The 19,840-nt window shown below is 40.2% G+C and overlaps 1 protein-coding gene across 5 annotated transcripts in view; it reads left to right on the plus strand.

Annotated features, from left to right (window-relative positions):
* Positions 1–19,840, plus strand: part of CUX1 (cut like homeobox 1) — a 351,898-nt gene that overhangs the window by 195,325 nt on the left and 136,733 nt on the right. For all 5 annotated transcript variants that reach the window (XM_032214828.1, XM_032214829.1, XM_032214830.1 and 2 more), the window contains exon 8: positions 123–189. In XM_032214828.1, coding sequence (XP_032070719.1) covers positions 123–189 — 67 coding nt within the window. The remainder of the gene's footprint in view (positions 1–122; positions 190–19,840) is intronic.

Genomic DNA, 19,840 nt, shown 5'->3' on the forward strand with positions numbered 1-19,840 from the left:
GGCTTAATGTACGTAGATGACTTTTCAGAAAGAGAACAGTTCATAGCTCAGTAGTAATTGAGTAGCTGCTGCTGCTGCTTTTTAAAAAAAACATTTCTTTTTTTTTCTTCTCCATCCTTTAGCCTTGGAAAAAAAACAGACAGAATTATTTGACCTGAAGACAAAATACGATGAGGAAATGACAGCAAAGTAAGATCTTTCAACTCCTCTTCAGCACATGTGTTTTAACCTTCTTCTGCCTTTGAGGGCAAGGATAAATACAGATAGTCTTTGAGTTATAATCAGACCAGAATTTCTGTCGCTGAACGATGTGGTCATAAAGCATGACTTCATGTGATTGCACTGATTAGTGATAGCAATCCTGGCACTCCCCATTGCTGTTGTTAGCCAAATTCCACTTGTCATTTGCCAAGGATCCATTTCAATTCCAGACTTGGTTCATCTCAGCCCTGAGCCTGGTTTTTTTCAATTCTGGGGGTTGAAGTCCATGTTTCTTAAAATTGCCAATGTTGACAACCATGATCTATACATAATGTTGTCCTGATTGAGTATCTGAGGGAAAAACATGGGTAAGATCACTGAAATGTTTTCCCCTAGAACCTCTCTTGAAATGTCTGAGAAGAGAGATTCTTAGTCATCCAGGTGATAGTTGAATCAAAGGTGCTTTTTCAAAAGGCAACTGGACTGTTTCTTGCTTGAAGAAGGTGGGTGGAGAATGTTTCACTTCTACTTCATCAGCTCAGGTCATTGATTCAGAACTTCATCAGTTCTTGAATGAGAAGCAAAATGCCTTCTTTTTCTTCCTCAAGGAAAAAAAACCCAATCCAGTTGCTTTTTGAAAAAAACACCTTTGAATCAATTCTCTTGAAAGGAGGCTGCATGTGATGACATGAGTATTGCTGCAGTAGAGAAGATGTGGCAATCACTCAGAGAACCATTGCAAAGTTTTTGTAAAATAGGTGGCAGCCAAAACAGCTAACCCAATTGGGCTATTTCCAGGCCCAATTGGGTTAATTGGTGGCTCAGTGGCTTGAAGGGACCCAGTGGCTCAGTGCTAAAACGCTGAGCTTGTCGATCAGAAAGATCAGCAATTTGGCGGTTTGAATCCCTAGTGCCGCGTAACGGAGTGAGCTCCCATTTCTTGTCCCAGCTTCTGCCAACCTAGCAGTTCGAAAGCGCAGAAAAATGCAAGTAGAAAAATGGGAACCACCTTGGTGGGAAGGTAACAGCATTCCGTGCGTTTAGTCATGAAGGCCATATGAACCCAGAGACATCTTCGGACACCGCTGGCTCTTTGGCTTTGAAACGGATATGAGCACCGCCCTCTAGAATCAGGAACGGTTAGCACATATGTGTGAGGAAGGAACCAACCTTCTGGGCCCCATTTTCATTTTACCCTGACCTTTGAGTTAATAGTTCTCCCAGGAAAGCCATTCAGCACAGCTCTACATGTGCTTACTGGTTTGCTGGTTGAGACCAGCCTTTCCCAATGTGCTGGATGACGGCTCAAATCATTGGCTACGCACGTATGAGAGACTGAGTGATGAGACCTATTCTCCGGCACATCTGGAGGTTTACACCATTTGCAGCCACTGTCTCACTCCATCTGCCAGCCTTCAATAAAAGAAAAATTGATTATGGTTTTAATTCTTGAGTGCATAATGAGTCTGGGGTAAAATTGTGTTTGGGGGTGGACTTGCATAATGGAGAGTGTATTAGAGACGTCAGTGTTTGAACGATGCTGTTCCCTTTCAGGTTTTTGTTTTTTTTTTTGTCAGAAATTGAGCAGACAGGTTGTTCAGGGAAAGGAACAAAAGAATCAGCTACCCTCACGATAGGACAGCTGCAACAGCAAGAATGCCTTAATTTCTATGGAGCCCAGGCAGGGCAATGACATCAGGCCTATGTTAAAATCTTCTAAGAATCCTTTGCCGTATATAAGTATTTGGAAAGTATTCTTGGAAAATCTTGCAAATGAGGGATTGTACATTGGCCTTTAGTCAGCTGCAGAAATGAGAAGCTGATAGTGACTTTATCTCCTCTCCCCTTTAAAAAAAAAAGTTTATAGGAGCACTTCCAGTTTTGGAATTGGTATTTGGAACAGTTTCAGGACAATCCATCCTCCATTTCGTGATTTGAAATGTAAATTAAAAAAAAATTAAAAGTAGAGAAGTTACAATGGAAAGGGACCTGGGCTTTTTCTTAGACTGTTGTTTTACTATCCAGATAGAAAACTGCCATGATTTTGAGGATTTATTTTTTTGTAAGGGTATTTAAAGATGCTTTATTTCAGTTTTGTGAGCACCCTAAGGCGAAAAGAGCCGAGGTGGCGCAGTGGTTAAATACAGCATTGCAGGCTACTTCAACTGACTGCAGTTTTGCAGTTCGGCTGTTCAAATCTCACTGGCTCAGGGTTGACTCAGCTTTCCATCCTTCCGAGGTGGGTAAAATGAGGACCCGGATTGTTGTTGGGGGCAATATTCTGACTCTGTAAACCGCTTAGAGAGGGCTGAAAGCCCTATGAAGCGGTATATAAGTCTAACTGCTATTGCTATTGCTAAAAGCAGAATAAAAACTCTGAATTCTAGTAGTGCTATTGGGGAGAAATTTTTCTAAAATGAAAATGATGGTGATGAGTTCATTTGCAAGTATATGGCACTTTAGGAAATTTGGGGTGCACAGTTTACAGCCCCCAAAACTTGGGTATGGTTAGTAATTTTAATGTGCTCAGGTTGAAAAATTAATAAGCAATATTAAGTGATATTTTAATTTTTATGTTTGAGCTCTCAACTCAAACATAGTTACATGTGTCTGCTTATATACAGTGTGTGTGTCTGCGTGTGTGTGTTTTAAGCACATATGGTAGCATTACCCTACACTCTTTCCTCTCTCCCTGTTTTAATTTTCAGGCTGTGTTGGGGCTGGGACAAGTTTTCATTGTCCATGTAACTTAGTAGCACATCATAGAAATAGTAGATAATTTCAAAGAACAGCAACAATAATAATAATGAAGAAGCTAAAGAGCTCTGGAACGTTAGAATTAAGACAGACATCTTAACAATTGTTGATAAGACAAAAAAAAAAGTCTGGATAGTGGATTTGGAGAAGATAAAATACAAAGACTTGCAAATAAAACGACTGTGGCAAAAGAAAGCAAAGACAGCACCAGTTGTAATAGGCTCCTTGGCTGCCGCCCCAAAACAACTGGAGCACCTTTGGCATTGATAAAATCACCATTGGTCAGTTGCAAAAGGCAACTTTACTCGGAACAACTTATATCCTACCCAGAGCTGTCTTGACGCATGGGCCTGATGGGCACTTGCACGGGGGGCCCACGAGCATAGGGGGCCCGTACTAATCTGTGTATGTTAACCCTTCAATGCACCTTGTATCATATAAATAAAGCAACATACTTATTACATATTTATTTGTTGGAAGTGCCAATACAATAAATATATGTTTTATCGACCATTTACATTTGTATTCCTATGAGTAGTTGTCATGGGGGCCCCAGTACACTGCTTTCCCCAGGGCCCCAGGGCCCATAATGCTGTTAAGCCAGCCCTGATCCTATGACAATACCTTTAACACCCTCAAACAACAATATCTGCCTATCCCAAGTCCTTGGGAAGGACTCAATAGCTGGATTAAAAAATGCCAAATCCAGTCTAAACATCTGGCTGACTGCGTGACAGACCAGTAATAATACTTTTGATATCTTTGTTGATCTATGCTAGCAATTAAGATTTTTGCCGTTGTGCTAGGCCTTTGACCTTTTTAATTCCCAATTATGTTGAACATGTTTTTTTTTTAAATCCCTTATTCAGTAAACCAATTCATGGCCTAAATACGCAATATTAACTGCTTACTAGAAAATAATATCCTCCTCCTGCTCTTTATGATGATTGTACACTTAGTTATTTTGTTATTATTTAACAATACCTGCAAACAAACTTTTGCAAGCCGCCCTTCCGTCTCTAGAAATGAAGGTGTTAATGGCCAAAATAAAAATGGCTTTCCAGCATGTTAGCTGGGTTCTCAGAAGCTGAAATCGACAAGACGCCATCAGTAAAGTTTTCCATGTGTAGGCTTGAAATAAAATGTAATTAGGGCTTTATGTGTAGAACAAGGGTCCATTGATGACTACAGCTGGTCTTTGTTTTCTTCTGTCACTGAGTGTGGGAGGTAAAAAAAAGTGGTCCTCTTCATGTTTATTAATGCAGGATTCCTGAGACAAATGGCAAGCACAGTTTAATGTTTGTTGGAACATGGAGGGGCTTGCCAAAACAGTTGTGTAAGAGAATTTCAAGGTTTTCAGATTGCGGCTGTTCCTGAATTAAAAAATCAAATGGTAGAGCTGTATGTTTCCATACCGGAGGCAAGCTGAGCAGGAGAAAGAGGTAGCAGAAAAGGGTGACTGTTTAGAGCAGTGTCTCTCAACCTTGGCCACTTGAAGGCGTGTGGACTTCAACTCTCAGAATGCTGGGGAATTCTGGGAGTTGAAGTCCAAGGTTGAGAATCACTGGCTTAGAGGAACTGAGAATGAGAAGGAGAGTTGGTACCAAGTTGATATGAAAGTGGATCAGAAAGGGAGAGATATGGCTCATTTGATTTCCAGACAATTGCTCAACTGCCAATCAATTTTGCAAGCAGAAAAATCCAGGTTTAACCTTGACACCTCAAGAAATAAGCAACAAAGACCATTCTTTGACTCAGACTTTGCAGCACATTACTTGGATTGGATTGGATTTATTACATTTATATGCCGCCCTTTTCCCCGAAGGGGACTCAGGGCGGCTCACAATTCAGTCAGGGAAGGGGGTACAGACAGGGAATAAAAGACGAACATAACAATACAATTTAAAACACACAACAACCATACCATTCGAGAAGGGGGGGCAAAAGCTCTTTAGCCCCAGGCCTGTCGGAACAGCCAGGTTTTAAGGGCTTTGCGGAAGGCCTGGAGGGTGGTGAGGGTTCGAAGCTCCACAGGGAGCTCGTTCCAGAGGGTCGGAGCAGCCACAGAGAAGGCTCTCCTCTGGGTAGTCGCCAGTCGGCATTGGCCGGCGGATGGAATTCGGAGGAGGCCTAATCTGTGGGATCTGATCGGTCTATTGGAGGTAATTGGCAGCAGGCGGTCTCTCAAGTGCCCAGGTCCAATACCATGAAGGGCTTTATAAGTGACGACTAGCACCTTGAAGCGTATCCGAAGACCAATAGGCAGGTGTTACGTGGGTGAACCGATGTGCACCCACGATCGCTCGCCACTTAGTTAAAATACAACCACAATTGAGCCCCAAATTTCTGTTTCTAAGCGAGACATTTGTTAAGTGAATTTTGCCTCATTTTACGACCTTTCAGGCCGAGTTGTTATGTGAATCATTGCAGTTGTTAAGTTGGTAACATGGTTGTTAAGTGAATCTGGCTTCCCCAGATGCTTGTCAGAAAGTCGCAAGAGGAGATTACATGACCTTGGGACACTGCAACCGGCATAAATATGAACCAGTTGCCAAGTATCTGAACTTTGATCACGTGACCATGGGAATGCCACAATATAAGTGTGAAAATTGGTCTCAAGTCACACTCAAGTCAATGGAGTACTACCTGTAGACAGTGGGTGGGATACATGGGCTGATTTCCAAGCGAAAAATCATAGATCAGGGATCAGCATCCTTTTCTGTGCAAATGAAATGGATTTTCAGTGCAAATGAAATGGATTTTCAGTGCAAAGTTTTCTGAATGGCTGCCAGTCAGTTACAAACCCTGCAGATTAAGGATGATCAACATATGTGTAAACCATTCATTACTCCTGTCTGCACTCATTCTAGAGAACACAGCTCGATATTTGGAACATTTATCTTAACTACGAATCTTTTTCATGGATTTTGTATGAAATAATTTTTCTTTCTTTGAAGTGCTTTTACAGTGGTACCACAATACCTGTCATTAATTGGTTCCAAGAGGCACGATGAGTACCAGAAATGATTTTTCCCTTAAGGAATAAAGCATTATTCACAAAGTAACTGACACTGGCAATTTCTAGCTTGCATGTCGAGTACCAAACAAATGACGAGTACCGAAACAAAATCTTGGTGTTAGAGTACATTGGATACCAAATTTGACAAGTTTCAAAGCAGTTGAGTACCGAGATACCATTGTATTTACAGTACTCCAATATAGTATTGAGGTTAATAACTGTTTTATTTAACCTGCCTAAAATATCAGGACCTAACCATGGGTTAAACATCTGGAAGGGCTTCAGGTTTCTGCAGTCCGGAACAGGAGGCAGTCAGAGACAAATTAGTTGCAGAGTTCACACATCATAGCAAACTCATGTAGCAGCAACACCTGGAGAAAAGACACAAAAAAGGAGGACTTTATGAATAGGATAAGAAGAAGCAGGTTGAAAGCCAAGCCACTAATAGAACAGAGGGATTGTGGCTTATCGTATCTACAGTTTGAGCTGTAGAGATCAGATCTATTTTACACAGCTTATCTGACTGAACTGGCTCAACAAGCTATTTGTAGAAATGTTGTAACAACTAAATGAGTTCTATAAATATTTTTTTTAAAAACAATTTACAGAGTTTATCCAAGGACAATCAGAAATTAATGTTGTCGTGGGGGTGTTGATTGATGTTTCAAATCTTGGTACCCTAGTAATTTGGATTTATGATTTTTCAGAACTAAAATGTCATACATATATTGCTAAGAACCTGGCAACATTGGGGATCATACAATCAGAAAGGGATCTATAGAGTTATCTCCCATTCTGGAGAATTCCATGTTGTTGTTTGCTTGAGAGCAAAATTTATGTTTCCCCTTTTAACTGTCATATTCTCCTTGTTGAGATATTTCTCATTTTTTCCACCCCTCTGTGCACATATGTTCGCTTGGCTTCAATTTCTGAGGCCCCGTGGTAATGTTTCTTTCTTTAAAAGCTTAACATGCCAATTTTTATGAAGTGCATTCAGTTTTGTTTTTACAGTGTTTCACCTGAAGATTTATAATTTTACGAGGAGCTCATCACCTAAACCACAAGTTCTCCATAAACCATGCCCAAATCCCCCTGTTTTGCATACAGCACTAATAAGCTAGTGTTATGTGAGCACTGAATATATCCCTACTCTTCCTTCCTCAGGATCTCTGTGGTGTGCCCTCTTTCACAAACATTTTCTTCTGTTGCTTGGTTGCTCTTATAAAGTGTGTGCACATTTGTGTACACATTTTATTTCACAGTATCTGTGTTTCTCTGCACATGCATGCAAGCAAATAGATGGATAATTGTACTGGCAAGCAAACTTTTAATCAGCAGCACAACTTCTAAATGCGTTCTGCATCTGCAAATGCTGTTTACTATGCAGCTTAATGACTTCAATCACAGGATGACAATATTACCAGGGCTGCTACGGATTTGCCCAGGTTCGGGAGCTAACGTTATGGCCAGTTCGGAGAACCTCCAAATCACACCCCTGGCTGGCCCCACCCCAACCGCCCCTTCCCTCCCAGGAATCTCCATGCAGCCCATTTTGGATACGAAGTAAATGCAGGATCTGTGCAGAGGCTTGGGGAGAGGGAAAAACGGGGGAGGCAGTTTCCCAGAGGCTCGAGGAAAGACTCTAGAGCTTGGGGAGGGCAGAAACGCCCTCCCCGCCATGGTGCAGGAAGCCAACTAGGCCATGCCCACTCAGCAACCGGGCAGAAAACATGTTGCTGAAATTTTTGAAGCCCACCCCTGAATATTACTAAGCATATGTGTTTGGTCCTTATCTGAAACAGAAAATGGGGATGGGAAGAATAGTGTCATAAGAACACGGCTTGTTCCATAATAGTTCCTGTTGATGTGCTCTCGTGTGTATACATGCACATATACATACATACATGTGCACGCATTCTTCTCTTCCTCCCATCCAAGCAAATGTGAAAACCACTGAGTGTAGCCAGCTTTTTTCAACTGCTGGAGAACTCCCTGTGAAGAAGCTTTCAGATTGGAAAAGGTTTCCTTCCTGAAACGAGAGGGGGTGGAATCGACCCCTTTTGATTTGTTTCATGGTTTGCCTTTTCCTTTCCTCAGCTGCCGTAGGTTAAGAAATATCTCCAATTGCCAGTAAGATGGCGAGGCATCATACTTGAACCAGGGTTCCTTTTCGGCCACAACTGAGGACCGAGGCAAGCCCGAGACATGCATTTTTAATGCAGAACTTTATACCCTGGTCTTGCAGTATAGCAGTTGTGCAGCCCTCTCTGGAGCTTTCAGATTTAAGGCTTGAATGAACAAAGCCCAGGCTCAGGATAGGCCGCGTGAGCCAACATTAACCCTTGCCTCCACAATGTAGAACAGTAAATTTCCCTAGAAAGGAAGGGCCGGAGAACATTTTCAATGGTTTAGCAATAGCAATAGCAGTTAGACTTACATACCGCTTCATAGGGCTTTCAGCCCTCTCTAAGCGGTTTACAGAGTCAGCATATTGCCCCCAACAACAATCCGGGTCCTCATTTTACCCACCTCGGAAGGATGGAAGGCTGAGTCAACCCTGAGCCAGTGAGATTTGAACAGCCGAACTGCAGAACTGCAGTCAGCTGAAGTAGCCTGCAGTGCTGCATTTAACCACTGTGCCACCTCGGCCACCTCGGTTTGTGTGTTGAATGCTTACATTTCTGCAATGTAAAATCGATTGCGTTGATACCGTCATCAACAGCTATATTCTTTTGGTATTTTTGAACATTTCTTCCTTTTGAACTGCAAGACTCCTCCCCCACTTTTTTTTTTAAAAAGAAGACGTATAGAGTTTATGGAGGGTTGAATGTCTACAAGGGTCTTCTAGTGAATCAAATCAATGGTGTATTTTCCACAGTTTCCATGTCTCTTCAGACAATTTGGATTTTCCTTAAACTGATACTTATCTACTCCTATAACAAGATCCAGTATTGGATGTTTTATTGGGGATGTTGCTTTAAGAAATGTCATCATAGGGACTTAAGAATTCTCCCCGCCCTTCCTTTCTTTGCTGTACTTTTATTTGTGTATCTAATGAAGAATGAAAATTACAAACTATAGGCATTATTAGAGGTGTACTTGCCTTAGTCCAGTGATGGTGAACCTTTTAGACACAGAGTGCCCAAACAGCGCACGCATGCCCAAACTGAAAGGTGTGCATGCACATGCAAACACATGCACGAGCATAAGCATGCATGGACATGCATGAGCATAAGCATGTGCAGAGATTCACATGGACATGCGCGCATGCACAGCAGAGACCTGAAGACCAGAGGGAGGCGGGGCAAGAAGTAAGATCACTTTCTTTTGTGAGCTTCTGTTTCGTCGTTTGCAGGGAAACAGAAGCTCACGACATGAAACGCCATGGAGATCTGACCTGGGGTGACAGCACATGTGCCAGCAGATGGGGCTCTGCATGCCACCTCTGGCACGCGTGCCATAGATTCGCCATCACAGCCTTAGTCTGTCACAGCAAGGTCAACAGATAAGGTGACACCTTAAAGACTTAGTAAATTGTCCTGATATCCATCATTGTTGCAGCCTCGGCTTTTCTAGTGCATCTTTGCTTCATTTAACATAGCTTCATTACCAAAGATGCACAAACATCTAAGACACCAGTCCCAAATTAGATTAACAAAAAGATATATTCTTCATCAGTCTTTCCAGCCAATGGGAATGTGGGACAAACATAAGATTGCCCCAATTGGCTTTTTATCTGCACACGGAAAATTTTCCATCTTGGTCAGAATTAGTCAGCATGAAGGGTTTTTGGCATCCCCATTAAAAAACTACTTTCACTAAAAATTCCAGATTTCATTATTCCTCTAAATCAGTGTTACTCAACCTCAGCAATAAGTCGGGTGGACTTCAGCCCAGAAAGTTTGTTCTCAGTTGTGGGCGTCGATGAGTGCTGTAAATAATATATTTATAGCATGAGCAAATTTCTTACTATTCTTTTGGGTTGATATCTCAAAAATCTGTTTACAATTCCAGCTGCTTTTGTACGCACACCTGTATGCACAATAACTTTGTAGGGACAAATCTTTGGTTCAGATATTGCCATATGAACTCACCTGCATAGATAATTAAAAAAAATGTCTGGAAATAGTGCAAAGTATCTCCAGAAATAATCCCGGGTGTTGCCTTTTCTGCCACACAGCTAATACATTAACAACTTCATAAGACAAAAGACAAAGAGAGGAAAGATACATCTGTAGAGTTCCCATCCATGATGGTAAAAGGAGTTTTGTGCATTTAAAAATGTGATAGAGAGAGATGTTAACTTCAGAGAGTCAGGCTGGGTACAAAACCGGCAGAGGTGTTAATAGCACCCGCAAAGGATTTATTCTTGAGCAGTGTTTAAAGTGTTTGCCTTGAGCCCTTTTAAATCACACATACATTTTCAAGTGATATCCCAGAAATACATTTGTGCTCCGTCTTAAATCACAGCGAGGGCTTGCGTTCCAGCCAAAAAGTTTTCCCATGAGACCAGCAAGGCAAGGAGAAAAATAATAGTATAGCAGTAGTAGTAATAATAATTTTAAAAGGCTGTTAAGAAAAGACCACCAAAGAAAAAAAATATGTCTGGACAGGAAAACTCCTTCAGAAGCTCAGTAAATGGGTTACAATCAGCCCTCAGAAAAGGCCTGAGAAGTTCAGCTTTCTTCATAAAGGAATTGGCAAGAGTTTTGCCCTGTTTCCTGACCCCAATTGCAGTTGTTTCCAAGTTGGATCATAAAATTTTTCCTGACATCACTGAACTCAGGAATTCTGCTTTTGCAACAGGAAGATGCTCTGATTTGAATCAAATTATTGGGGGGGGGGGGGGGCACAGTCCTTTTTTGCTGTGTCATTTCCTGACCAAAATCTTTCAAAATGCTCTTTTCTGAGTATAGCCCTACATATATTATGCCCACATTATTTGTTAGCTTAAGTAGAAGGAGAAAACAAGACCACGTTCTAATGGCAGTTTTGGCCACAGATCACATGGGGGAGAATGTGAAGGAGAAGAACATTATACCAACACCAGACTGATCAAAATCTGACTTAATGGTACTTTTAAGAGCAGCTTTAATCCTTCAAAAGAGAACACAGACTCTTGCAAGTCATTTCAGCCAGTTTTGATCTTCATCTTAACTCTCTCAACTGATCGGCTGAGGTAACTTTCCTTGCCTGACCATAATGGCTGAGAAATGTTGAGGAGAACTTTAGGCCAACACATCTGGAGAATACCAAAGCAGAATTGTGTGAAGGTTGAGTTAACACAGAGTAGCAGATTAAGGAGATAACATTGTCAGTGAAGACTAGACCTCTTTGGGTGCCATTTGCACCATTTTTGAATAGTGAATAACAGCCATTCATGTATTTTGAGGAGAGATAAAGCTGGAAAATGGAAAATGCAACTGGACGAAGACAGAATTCACTTTCTGCTCATTGGACTCACCTCCTTATATAACATTGTAAGACATTGCTCATTCAACGACATATCCGAATTTCAGATTTAATTTTTAACACTAGTATGTTAGAGCAGTTCCCCACTACCGAGCCTGAAGCCTTTTAGAATCGGTTCATGAAAGTGCTGGACGAGCGTGTGCACACGGTGTCCCTACTCAAGTGACCACATGGGTGAGGGCATGTGTGTGTGCTGTATTTGCGTGAGCGGTGGGTGTGCTTGTCCGCTGCTCACGCAGAACCATCCCCCCCCCCCACCAGTCTGCAAAGGTAGGGGAACTCTGTGTTACAGGAATATGAGCCGCGGTGGCACAGTGTTTAGAGTGCAGTACTGCAGGATACTTCTACTGATTACCGGCTGCCAGCAGTTTGGCAGACCAAATCTCACCAGGCTCCAGATTGACTCAGCCTTCCATCCTTCCTAGATGGGTAAAATGAAGATCCAGATTGTTGGGGGCAATATGCTGATTCTGTAAACCGCTTAGAGAGAGCTAAGTGCTATTGCTAATAGATCTAGTTAGGCTGTTACTATATATTTCAAACATACGACCCAGTAGCCAAGGCAATGTTGTTCTCATGTTGTGCCCATTTTGTAATCCATAGAACCACTAGAAATTCGCCTAAGGAGGCTTGTTTTTAAATACATTGATAATGATCCATAATTCTGGACTGTGAGTTGTATATTAAAAGGACACAGTGGCTCTGAATCCAGTCAACAAAACAGTTACTAATTTTACCTAACATGTTACATCAATGCCATTTTCTGGTTTAAGCTGGTGGTCTGGGTCGTGCATAATGCCTAGGCAATGGCTTGGTTTCCATAACATACTGAACCACAATCTGTTTAACTCCTTTTAACCTGGTCTAGTTTGCTGTGCAAACTTAACCAACAGGTTTAGTATCTGAGTGAGATGGAGAATGTTTTACTTGTCTCAGTACCTCACAACCGTCTAGTCCGCTTGGTTTTCTTCTGTCGCATGGCAGGTCAGCTCCATTCCTTGATTCAATCCACTAATAATGCAGATATCAAAAAAAGTGAGGCAGCCTGAGCAAAGTGGCTTTGGCAGAGGGAGGGGGTGGGCAGAATGTGTACACACGCAAGGGGCCAGATTGTCTGTTCCTATCGCCATTGTTTTCATAACACTTCACAAGCAGCAAGAGAGATGGCTCAGCCAGCCAATTTATGAGGAAGCCCCATAAAAGGAGGTTAGCATGGAGGAAAATCTTGCACTTGGCATTTTTAAAAACTGCACTCTTGTCTTCTGTAGGTGGAGAGCAAGCCTCATTCTTAACTTGTACTACATTCTGGTAAAATGTGCCACATATGCCAGTGCACCCGGAACTAAATATTGTGTTGCTATAATCACATTATGTTCTGGGGTGCAGCAGGCTCTCTATTGTGAGCTTAAGAGATCATCGAGCCATCATATTCTACCATCACAATTTGGTCTCTGTTCACAAAATGTTAAAGAAACATTCCTAATTGTACTTTAAGCTCAAACCCAAGAAGCCTTGAAGAAGAAGCATAAAGGAGGCCTCTTCCAGCTCTTTGTTGTTGTTAGTTACGAAGTCATGTCCGACCCATCGCGATCCCATGAACAACGTTCCTCCAGGCGTTCCTGTCCTCTACCATCCTCTGGAGTCCATTCAAGGAGTCTTCTCCAGCACCATAGTTCAAAGGCCTCAATTCTTTGGCGCTCAGCCTTCCTTATGGTCCAGCTTTCACAGCCATACATTGCAACTGGGAAAACCATAGCCTTGACCATACACACTTTTGTTGGCAGGGTGATGTCTCTGCTTTTTAGTATGCTGTCTAGATTTGCTATAGCTTTCCTCCCCAGGAACAAGCGTCTTTTAATTTCTTGGCTGCAGTCCCCATCTGCAGTGATCTTGGAGCCCAGGAAAATAAAATCTGTCACTACCTCCATTTCTTTCCCATCTATTTGCCAGGAATTGAGGGGGCTGGATGCCATGGTCTTGATTTTCTTAATGTTGAGTTTCAAGCCAAGGTTGAAGCTCTAGAAGCATGAAAAATGGTGGAGTCTGGCCATTGAATCAACACAATAGAATTTTATTCCTCATAGTTTGAGTAAATTGAAACAAAAAGGAAAAGGAGGAATGGGTGGGTTTCAGGCAAGTCTTCCTGACTTGCCTTTGTTGTTTTGATCACATGAGAAACGTATAATTTGCTGACACGTATTAGAATCTTCACAATCCAGCATCATTTGTTCGTCTTTTTGTAGCCATGAAGCAAATCTTTCTAAGAAGGGTGTGTCTCAGTGAATCAGATCAGACCTGTCCAATCTATTTTACTCCTACTTCTGGCCACCAGTTCAGATCAACGGGTTGGTCTTTAAAAAAAAGTTGTACCTCTGACTTAGTTGCTAAATGGGTCCACCAAATTGCTCCTAAGAATAGTCAGTCCAAAAAAAAAAAAAAAGATTTAGGAGTATACTGATTTTCTGAGATGCTGCCAAAGTGACTTTTAGAATTGTATCTCCCCACCCTAATGACATTCAGAAAGTTACACAAAACTGCTGTTATCCCAGTTTTGGGGGCAGTTTTGGTTGGCCTATGTAGCATTTTTGTTACGTAGAAGATACCTTCTTCTGAGTACTTTTGTTATTTCTTGTTGTTGTTCTCGTTCTCCATCTCTTGTTTTTACTTTTTAAAATCTAGGTTGCACAGAGTCATCCTGGAGTTGGGCAGCTTCTAAATTGTATTAAATAAATAAAAAGGGTAGATGAGTTGTGGCACTGCTGCTTCTATCTCCTCCTCGGCCTTTCTACAAGATAGGTAACAACAAAGAGAATAGAATTGAATTGAATTCTTTATTGGCCAAGTTTGATTGGTCACAAGGAATTTGTCTTTGGGGCATATGCTTTTAGTGTACATAAAGAAAAATAAAATAGAATACATTCATCAAGAATCATAAGATGCAACACTTAGTGATAGCCATAGGTTACCACTAAGCAATCAAATCATAGGATATATTTAGAATAATAGAACATATTTGCTCATAGGAAACAAATAATATAAATTGTGAAGATGTAAGTAACATGGTTATAGTCATAAGTGGAAAGAGATAGATACTAGGAAGGATGAGAAGAAGAATAGCAATACTGTCTTAGTAAATTATTTGACAGTGTTGTGGGAATTAGTTGTTTAACAGAGTGATGGCATTCAGGAAAAAAAACTGTCCTTGTGTCTAGTTGTTCCAGTGTGCAGTGCCCTATAGCATCGTTTTGAGGGTAGAAGTTGAAACAATTTATGGCCCGGATGTGAGGGGTCTGTAGATACTGTATTTTCACTGCCCTCTTTTTGACTCGTGCAGTGTACAGGTCCTGAATGGAAGGCAGGTTGGTAGCAATTGTTTTTTCTGCAGTTCTAATTATCCGTTGAAGTCTGTGTCTGTCTTGTTTGGTTGCAGAGCCAAACCAGACAGTTATGGAGGTGCAGATGACAGCCTTGGCTCTTTACTGTATCATACTGTTCCCTAGTGCCATTCAACAGTTCAGAAATGGTGTAGTAATATCAGACTGAAACAAAAAAAGCAGACACAATTTAGAGCATTTATAAATTTTTACAACCACCTCTTGCCAAAGGTAACGTTAATGTTTGCTGTCAGTGTGCTGAAAATTCATGCAAGTTACAAATGTCTCCAGTTTCTGCAAACCTTAACAAGGAAGCAAATCACTGTTTTCCTCTTTCGGTGGGAGGCAGCCTTCCTTTTATGGAGCCAGAACTATGACTATTGGAAGCTGGGGGAGGATTCTTAAGGAATGACCAGGGGTTTTTTTGTGGGGGGGAGGGGTTAACATACATTAAATTAGCAGCATCTTCATTTTTCATATAAGGTCACTGTTTAATTACAGGAACTATGCCTGTTATTCCAGCAGGTTTGTGGCTGATCATAAAAATTGCAAGCATTCCTCTGGCAGACTAGTTGTTGTCGGGAGTTGGAGCAGACACAGCGGAAGTCATTACTTCAGAGGGGAGAGTAGGAGCAAGCCGCACAAAATTGCATTTCTCCCTACTTTTCTCAAGCTCTATTACTCATCCTATCTTTAATCATGATTTTGCGTGGACAACAAGCTGCTGTATGGTTTTATTTTGTGGTGATCTATTTTATGTGTGCTGATATGCAGCTCTGTGGTGGGAACAATCACAATGATTTCTGTTAGTATTCCAATGAAGTGGAGGTGTTGATTTGCTTGGAAAGATCCCACATCAGTTCTCATTGTATAGATGCAGAATGCACATCAGAATGCACATACAGATGCAGAATGCACTCCCTGCAATAGCCTTCCATTTCTTAAAACCCTGTAAGTTGCCATCAGAAGAGTATGAAATATATTTTCATGCTGAACCAGGATTCTTTACCAACTTCAAATTTCACTTCAACAGAGGACCAGGTTAAAGGTATTGCTGAAATATATTGACAGGGAGTTGCAATTAGAAGGTGGGTGAGTAAGCAGCATTCAAGCCCCCAATACTTCCTGGTACCTTAGGTTTCTGGCTCATCACAAAACCTACTGTTTTTCTATATGGTTTTTTTCACCCTGCTCTAAATTCCATTCAGAAGTTATCCAATCTGGATTCTGTTGACAAAAGGAAAGAATACTATTGTCGCAAGGACTTTGTTGACACGTTTTGGGCTGATAATTGGAAAGCACTCCAAGGTTGGTCTCCAGCTAGCAGACAAAGGTTAGAGAACATGGAAGTTGCAGCCCAAAACATTTGGAGGGTACCAGATTGCTTGTCTATGCATTCATGCGTGGAAGTGTAAGGGCACAGTTCCTAACTGGCTAGAATTATGCTGTAATATTTGTAAAATAATACCTTGTGTCAGATGATTCTCAATCAAGACCGTCTAATGACACACACACATATGCATTATCATTAGTACTCCTTTGTCCCTTGAGTATTGGAAGGGGTTTCCTTTCAGTTATGAAATCTCAAAGTTATTGGATTATTTTTTCATTTACGCCCTTCCTCTGTATCCAGAGAGTACTCCAGGCATCTTCTGTTACAAAGAAGTAAGTCTTGTTGGCTGCTCTGGGACTCCTTTAAAAGGATGTGGATACCATCACCATCTTCTTGTGGCTCTTCACTTCTGTAGTCAGGATGTCTGATGTTAAAGTGTGGTACGGAGTAAAAGAGAGAGAGAGATTAAAAGACCGTTAACATTCTCTTGCACATTCTAAAATAATACCTGCTAAAAATCCAGTATATGTTATCTAAATTAATCAAATGAATTTTAGACCATTGATTAAGGTGGCTTTAATTGGATGATCATCCTAATTAGCATAATATCTCCTTTGTTCCTTGGCTTAAACTCTATCTGCGTGTCTCGGAAGTCCTTTGGGACAACAAATTAGCTCATTCAAGTGTAGCTCAGTTAAAACTGGTGTTTACGAGGACAGCTTTGTTTCTCAGAGTTTCTTACTCCCCTTATTTTGTTTTAAATCACTATCCAAATTGCACATGTCAGCTAAATAATGTAAAGTCCTTTAATTTTTGGCATGTTAATATAGCAGATATTAAATTCTCCAGCACACAGCTTAATTCTGCAAGTTGCAATTTTAAAATGGATTCTTGCACTCCCCACCCCACCCCCTTGAAATTGAATGAAACTTAAACAACTTTTGGGTTGTTTTTTTAGGTCACATATTACACTATGGTTTGTGTTTGTTTTTAGACATGCAAGACCATTTCTTGCATTTGTTTTGCTCTCTACTATATTGTTTGTTATACTTCGTTTGGAAAATTAATACTGCGCTATGCAGCCGGAGGCCAAACTGAAGATAGTAATTCAGTATTTTCCTGCCTTCTTCTTTGCTGCATTAAAGTACGTGGAAAGTGGTTTCATTTGGATACACTCACAAAGGTGGGGTGGAGAGATGTAAAATTAGATGACAGTCAGCTTCTATTTTTAATATTAACAGTGAATATTGGAAGGCAATAGCTGTAGATCACAAGCATTTCTTTTAAAACAATGGGAAACAATTATTCTCTTGGGAAACCTGTTGTCCATTTGCAGGCATAAGTAATGGCTCAGTTCCCAAACAATCGGATATCTCTGGTTCTTCGGCTTTAAAACAGAGATGAGCACTGTCCCCTAGAGTCGGGAACAACTAGCACATGTGCGAGGGGAACCTTTACCTTAATTCTCAGGGCAAAGTTAAAAGTGGGGGAAAGCGGTATTTATGGAAGTCTGTTCACTGTTTTTTTCTCTCTTACCGTTTGCACGAGATTGACCAAATTTGACTTTTCTCAAATGTTCTCATATGGATGACTCTAGTAAGCATAAGCCGGGAAGGGTATGATCCAGTTAAGTATTTTCAGCAATAAAAGAGGTCAATAGATCACATATTAGTTATATAAATCAAACTCTGAATCACTTTTTAAATCATAATACTCCACCTTCCAAATTTATTCTTGGTTTCATAATGCTTTGCAAGATTACGGGTCTGAATTTAATTTAGTGGATGTTTAATAGTCTGCTAATCCTTTCCTATGGGAGTGCACTTTATTCTGTACACTGAAATTGTTTTGTGCTAGATTATTTCCTGATATCTTTTCTTATTTAAGGTTAAAGCCTGTGCTATAGGAAGAATTATAATTTCAGAATATGCTCGGGTAAAACTTGCTATTGCGTTTAATCCATTCATAAATATCTCTCTTGCTTATATGTTTGATGAACAATAAAACTTTATTAAACAGGTAGAACAGGAAATGACAGAGGTTTGTTTGGGGGGGTGTTGCTTTAACTGGAACTTCATCTCATTGTTGTCTTTGGAATAAGGCACCACCAAAGCATTTATTCAAATGAATGATTCCATATATTAAAAAGAAATGACAGTTAGATGAAGTTAATATTTTCCAGGAGGAAACTAAAAACTACTAACTCTTAATGCTCACATTCATCTTCTCACCAACACAGTTCTTTGGTTTCTGATGAATACAAAGTTAGGAATTATATTTTGAAAGCAAAGGACTTGTTATTATATCACATCAAGCAGCAGTATTGGAAAAAGGAGCAAAGTCTAGTACTGTAGGTTGTTAGTTTTCAGAATCAAACAAATTAAGGCAGTGTAATGTTGTACCATCTGTTTGAGATACAAAAAAAGCATATGCAGACTCTAGAGCCACTATTCAACTATTTTAAAAGAAAGTATATAGTTTGGGGGGGGGGGAATCCATCAGTAAAAGGCAAAAATTATTCTTTGTTACAGAAAGTGATGGTTACTTTTTCTCTCTCTCTTCAAACAGTTGTCACTCTAGTGAAATCTGTGAACTGAGGAAGACTCCTAGCTCTTGATACTAAATATATTAGATTTTTATCTCATGTATTTTTTGAGGTGTATGTTACAACATTTTTCAGATAAATCCTCACCTTTAAGTTTTGACAAGGCAAAATCTAATTGTTCCTAAACAGGGCAAAAATTTAACTGTATTCTTGTTTAGACTTTTTTTTCCTTGATACAGTACTCAGAAAAGGACATTATTATTTTTATCGTGTTTACTGAATAAGCCAGAATGACTAGGGTATTGCTGAGCTATAAAATCATGGCGTACAAACCACAGTAGCTGGATTCACACACCGAAAGCAAAATCGAGCAGGTCATCTTATTACTGAATGTATGAATTGAGATAATAATATAATGGACATTAAATAATGAGTGGCCATTTGGCTATTCCATTGATGTCACATTAATTCTTAAATTTTAAAATTGTGTTGATTTTACATACATTATTTTTCTCTTGAGTCTCTTGACATGATGTTAAAAAGCAACTTTTGAAACTCCTCATTATTGTAGAAGCAACTTGATGCTAGCAGCATTGTGGGATAGCAATGTAAGAAACCTTTACTTCAAAAACAGGATTATCAAGTGGCCATACCAATGCTGCAAGCAACTGTAAAATAAAATAAAAAACCTTTGGGAACACAGAATCAGTTATTCCAATCTTTGGCTCATGTTGCTTGTTTCTATATCACTGAAATGATGTATTCCAGATTTCAAAAAAGCTGTTCATCTCTTTAAAATCTCCTTTTGCCTTTTTGTTCTGACTGCCAGTGGATGTCTATGATGCAGTGTAATGCTTTTATTTAAGCGAATTGAATAGCTTCCCAGTATCAAACAGGTAGGCTTTATTTGCAAAACATATATTAATGAAAGTGTTGGTAATTCAATTTTATAAGCACTTGTGGCTTCATATAAAGAACAAATAAAAAGAACAAAACAATAAAAGGAAAATATTGCATGGTTTTTTTCCTTCTCACCAAAATGTTATCCTGCAACAGATTTATTCTCTCTGAATGTATTTCAGATAAATTCACTGTAGGCTTTCAAATCTTCTATGTGTAAAGAATTCAGGGTCCCTTCT

This window comes from Thamnophis elegans, chromosome 4 (assembly GCF_009769535.1).
Source record: "Thamnophis elegans isolate rThaEle1 chromosome 4, rThaEle1.pri, whole genome shotgun sequence".
NCBI classification, from domain to species: domain Eukaryota; kingdom Metazoa; phylum Chordata; class Lepidosauria; order Squamata; family Colubridae; genus Thamnophis; species Thamnophis elegans.